The sequence below is a fragment of the Brassica napus genome, chromosome C1 (assembly GCF_020379485.1).
Source record: "Brassica napus cultivar Da-Ae chromosome C1, Da-Ae, whole genome shotgun sequence".
Taxonomy (NCBI): Eukaryota; Viridiplantae; Streptophyta; class Magnoliopsida; order Brassicales; family Brassicaceae; genus Brassica; species Brassica napus.
In genome coordinates this window covers 18,884,101-18,890,318 of record NC_063444.1, presented here as the reverse complement: position 1 = coordinate 18,890,318, position 6,218 = coordinate 18,884,101, and the positions used below count along the sequence as shown (strand labels likewise).

The following is a 6,218-nucleotide window of genomic DNA, read 5'->3' as shown; positions in this document are numbered from 1 at the left end:
TGTATATTGTAAAATTATTAGTAGGAAGCGTGCAGAAATTGTAACATATATAACGCATCAAAACTCAAATTCTAGAATCATGTCTATATTATTAAAAGAGAAGTACACATTAAAAAATACTTCTACGTTTTCTAATTTATTTACATTTCCATGCCATTGAGAATTAAATTAAACTACATATTTTAATACTTGTCTTTTCCAGTTAAATTAATGAGTTTTCTTTAATAAAATTTAAACTTAATGTCATTAAATGAACCTACTTATTTTAATGTTTGTTTTTTCCAGTTAAATTAATGAGTTTTTCATAATCAAATTTAAACTTAATGTCATTAAATGAACCTAAAAATACATCATATTTAATGTAGCTTATTACGGACAAGTACAACCCAATAATGAACTTGAATTTTATTTTTACGAAAACGTGAATCACTTGACTTATGTAATATTTAAAATATATTAACTACAATATAACAAATGCATATAACCTACCTATGCTTTAGTTTGAAATGATCATGCTCAAGTTTTATATTGTCAACTTACATCATGCATCGATCGATGTACACTATTCAAACCACCTATAGCTTTCGTTTTCTTTATAGGATGTATCAACAAACCAATCATCTCATTGATTTTCTAAGCTTTATAAAAAAACAAATCAATAAATACAAACTCAAAATCCAATATCTTCTATTAATCAAAACAAAATATCTTCAATGTCGTATCTTTAATGTACCTATTAAATATATAAACTATAACCATAATTACACTAATTATAAGAATATATTTGATTCCAACCAATTGATCTATTACTTCAGTAATTGATTTGCTTGCAGAAGATGAAACAATAAATTTAAAATTTATAAGAATATAAAGATATAGAGATTCCAACCAATTGCCTATATTTGCGTATGATTTTCGCATAATAAGCTTCAAATTGAACATTGAAAAAGATAGAGAGATTTTTTAAAATCTTTTACCGACACAGAACTTAAACAAAACGAAGAGTTAAAGGTAATTTTTTTTTGTTACACTTCCCGGAAAAAAACGGTTACAACATGGGCTTTCATAATATGACCTTTTAACATATTAATGTTATGAACATTTAATAATTATCTTAACGAAAAACAAAGACTATAAATAATTTATTATTAATAAAATTATGAAATTATTTACAATTTGATGACTAATTCATCTCCCTTTTTTATATGTTAAATTTTTCATAGAAGTTTAAAAATCATTTTATTTTGTTTAAACATGTATAACTAATTTATAATCTTTTATGCCATACTAAGTCATAATATAATATTTCTTCATATTTTACATTAATAACCATTGTTTTTATATATCGTCTACAATTCTCTAATTACGTCTATTTGTTCAATTTTTTATATGATATCGAATATTCGTCATAAATGGATGGTTTAAGTTGCCAAAAAAATTATTTACTTGGTGAATATAATACATCAAATATTACAAATACATTATTTAGTTAAATAAATAAACAAAAACCGAAAATTCATACCCGCGCTGGCGCGCGGGTCAAAGTCTAGTCTCCTATTATGCAACATGTCATTCTAGCATAAAGTGTGCAAGTGACAAGTTTCACCAAAATCAGTGTAATTTCTATGTTTGGGTAAATTTGATATCTCATATGTTTTGGCTATTACGAATAAGTAATAACATTTCAGTAGTGGTAAACTATGCTTGACTGCTTAAATATTACTAAAGTACTCAGATGATAACACACGTGCATGTGCGGAGAGAATTTTTTTATAATAATATTTATTCATTAAATGGTCTAAATATTTTGCAACACTACAATCTTTATCCAACGAATACAAATGTTGGTTTCTTAAATGTATCATCGTTGTTGAAGAGTTAATGTATTATAGCTCATTTTAATTATTTTTAAGACTTCATATGCACAAAAGGAAATTAAGTTTTGCGGTTGATACAAATCACCAAAACCAGATACGCAACATCACTCGTAAAATGACGAAAGAAGATTATATTTTCTGCTCTCGATTTGTTTACCATTGAATCGGCATAAGTGATTTCATTTTCTATCTCTATAAAATTGTGCTTTCGTTCTCATTTTTGTTTTACTGATATGCGTTTTTTTTAACTTCTTCTGTGAATTTGGAAAATTACATAAGTGTCAATTTAAAAAGATGGACATCTCTAAAAATTAATTTCATTCTAGTTACATATCTAAGAATCAAACTTTTGAAGAAAATCACATACAAACTCTATTCAGAGGTTATTGTCCAATTCTAATATATCAAGCTGTTATAGAATATAAGTGTGGACTCGAAATATAAATATTTGTCTAGTATATATGTTCATCATTTTGGTCTAAAAATCATCTAATTCAATAACAACAAAACAAATTGCTTATTTTATTAACATACGCTTTTGAGGTTTAGTTATTTAAAAAAATACCGATAAAAAATATATATAATATTTTACATTTCTAATATATGTAAACTGTGTATAAACTAGATAGGGTATTATGGAGAAACAAATATTAGACGAATGATCAAATATCTTATTCTTCGAACAAAAAAATATTAAACTATGTTGTCATTATATTTTATTAAAAACTTTTTATGAATAAAAATCAAAACTAAATTATTTAATCTGAATGAAATAATATATATAATGCTTCCAATATTAAAAATCACTTCGATACAAGGCATATCATAAGTATGACGGACTGATACAACCGTGGTTTGAAGTTTTAGCTTAATACATAGGGAAATACGAACTTTAGCCTTGTGAAATTTTTAGGCTTTTTTAGTCTCTTGTAAATGCCTATTATATTTGATCAATAAATTTCACATTTCATCCAAAAAAATCACTTCGATTTGAAGAAATGTATTTTTAGGATTGTCAGAATCAAATAACATATTAGAAACCACTTATTTAAAAAAATAGTTTGTATACATAAAAATATATATTAGAGTAATAACATAAATCAAAACCAATACATTTTGTTTATTTACAATCATGTTTTGTTGTAAATAAATCAAAAAATCATTTTATTTACTTTATATGGTATACAATTAAAATTTATTGATATTGACATGTATATAGTATATTTTAATATAAATATTTATTATTGAGAGTTCCTACTCATATGATTTTATTAATATTTGTATATTTATTGTAATAAAAATTTAAACCGTAATCACAAACTTTTAATGTGAGATTTTTTAATGCAAATTTCAAAATTAAAATATTAAGATCTCAATAAATTTTCAATGCAAATTTGAAAATTACAATATTTATATAATTTTATATAGTATATAATTTAATTTAAATAATATTAATATTAATATTATATATATGTATATATATATATATAATATGAATATTTATTAATGAGACTTCATATTCATACGGTTTAAGATCATTTGTATCTTGTTTGAACAAAAAAAAAGTTAAACCGTTGATCACAAAATTTTCAATGTAGGATTTTTACTATTTTAGTAATTTATAGTCATTTTAAAAAATTCAAAATATTACACATACGGAAAATCTAATTTTTTTATTAAATACTTAATTTGATTGTTTATTTTTTTAATAATATAAAATTAAACAAAAAAATGAAGATACAACATATATGATTTATATTAGACTTTTAATAATTAAATTAGATTTTTTACTTATATGATTTTGTAATCATTTGTATCTTGTCATAACAAAAAGATTAAACCATGGATCCCAAAATTTGAATGTAAAACTCTTAACAGTTTTAGTAATTTATATTTATTTTTAAAAATTCAAAATAAAACATATACATAAAAATCTAAATTTTTATTATAAGGTTAATGTGACTGTTTAATTTATTTTAATAGTTTAAAATTAAACAAATATGATATAATATACACTAATTTTTATCAAATCTTTATTATTCAAAATCATTAATTGTCATATATATACTTTAGCCAAATTATGGTTAATTTAATAAAAAATCATTATATAATTAGATGGTCCAATATATTTCTTTAAAGATTTTAAGAAATCGTAGTGATAGTGATGACATATTACTATAAAAAAAATTGTAATGTTTTTAATTAATATATAGGGGATAAACCATAAGAGTACGCACAATAATAAAGTTTTAAACGCACCAAATAGACAACATAAAACACAAACCATATCACAGAAATACAAAATCACACCAATCTATTAAATCATACATATAGCTTTATTTAGATATATCAACGACAACTTTCCTCCATATACTGAGATGTTGAATGCTTGTTTAGATCAACACCGGGGGATTTAGGACGGCATAAGCAAGCAAGTCTTGCTCACATAGGAAAACAGGCATGTCTTGTTCGGGTAAGCCCACCCAAGCTTCAACATCTTCACCATCCTTTGAATCTATCAGAACCACGAACACCATGTTATCGTAGACGGTATGTGAAGCAGGTCCCATCCAGACCGGATTACCCCATCCGAAATCAACCTCGTAGAAAGGCTTCTTACACCAGCTAGACATTGTGTATAAGTCTACGTCCGGTTTGTAGCACTCCGACACAAAATCTCCCATCGCAGTCAGCAAGTTCTGGCCAAGTGTGGTGGTGGTGATGTTAGTAGTATCATTATCACACCCTTGGAGATTTTCTTTGATCATCTCGCTGAATTCTTCTTTGGTCTTTCTAAAGTCAGCCACCATTTCGTCGATCTCTAACTCGCTCTCTGCCCCTTTTTTGACAAAGAAACAAGTTTGTAGATTACCCATGGAGTCTTGTGGCAAAACATTAGAGGGGATCCTAAGCCTCAAGTCCATCGCTTGAGTCATAACCGTTGGCTTTGGGGATACCGAGTTAGACCGTGAGGCGTTTGCAGCACATCTCCAAATAAGCGACATGATGGCTTCCACGCGCGTAGGTGTCCGGACGCTTTCGCTAGCCGCCTTGCATTTAAGCTCATCGATCTTTGAGGATTTGAAGACGAGTCGATTGGTTACACATTTTCCTTGAAGCTCGTAAACGTCGTCGATAGAAGGAGACCTGAAGGAGGTATCTGGAGGAGGGTATATTGTGGCTCCTGCAAAGTGAGGAGTACATGTTGATGTTGTAGTCCCTTTTGCTGTAGCCGCCCAGCCTTGTACGAAGGTCAACAATGAGGTCGCGTCGCAGATCTGGTGAGAGATGCCAACAGTGACCGCGATTCCAGATCCTGACCCGAAGAAACTGACCTTGACTCTCAGCAACGGCCACGTCCCAGCAGATTCTCCCTGATCGATCTCAGGGAGGAATGCTGCAAGAGAGTCTGTACTGAGGTTTCTCAGGAAATCTGAGAGAAGGAGATCGGTTCGTGCTTCAGTGAAGATCACTCCTTCGTCGTTGCAGCATATGGAGAGGCCATCTTGTCTTCCAGCTAGAGGGTAGAAATGTGACAGAGTCTCGGATAGAGATATTTTCAGCCTCCGGGATATGATCTCCGGTGACTCTCTGGCTGTGGATTTGTACAAGAAGGTGGTTGCAACGTAAATGGCTGGACAGGTGAGATCCAACACGGAAAGTTGAAGGCGGTCATGAGGTGCAGGTGAAGAAGGCTTGATCACTTCTCTTCCGGTCTCTTCTAGCTTCACTTCCATTGTCTTTCTTTGATACCTCAAAGTCAAGTTTTAATTCAAAGTTGTTGAATGATGCCTATTTGTTTTCAAACCGAAAAACATAAAACGTGGGAAAAGAAGAGTAACAAGTCAAGGTAACTGTTTTTTTGGTATGAAAAAGTCTCTGAGTTTACTTGTTGTATAGCCTAAGTATAAGTCAAAAATTATGGGCTATATACAGAAACTAGTATCCCTAAGTCTAAAATAACGCTATGGCATAGAGAAGATCGAGAGTGTTCTGTTTTCTCTATAAATATGTAGTGGCTAATGTTGTGTAATATAAGCACTTGAAAAATCAGTTTCTTTATCCACTTCACTCTAAACTTTCAAAAGTTCAAAAACGTTTTTTCTTATTCTTGAAAAACCGGTTTAGCAAATTTCAATACGGATACTAAAACTGAAAACCGGTTAAGTAAACAGTGTATTGATGTTGTACGTAATAACCGGTTTTGATTATTTGTGGAGTTAAAGGGTTTCTCTCTGATATATATAGCCAACTGATTTCGCGGTTAAGACAAACATATAAGAAGATGGATCTTTTTTACAAGCCAACTAATAGGCATCTTAGTTTGAAATATGAGTTCTA

At 29.2% G+C, this 6,218-nt stretch overlaps 1 protein-coding gene across 1 annotated transcript; it reads right to left on the bottom strand.

Annotated features, from left to right (window-relative positions):
* Positions 1 to 4,067: 4,067 nt before the first annotated feature.
* On the bottom strand, positions 4,068 to 6,218 carry LOC106377116 (BAHD acyltransferase BIA1). Its single transcript, XM_048744593.1, has one exon. The coding sequence runs from the start codon at positions 5,612 to 5,614 to the stop codon at positions 4,271 to 4,273; it is 1,344 nt and encodes a 447-aa protein (XP_048600550.1). The 5' UTR covers positions 5,615 to 6,218; the 3' UTR covers positions 4,068 to 4,270.

Bases quoted from the DNA above. Each gene is read 5' to 3' on its own strand.
- LOC106377116 (XM_048744593.1), bottom strand. From the start codon at position 5,614: ATGGAAGTGAAGCTAGAAGAGACCGGAAGAGAAGTGATCAAGCCTTCT.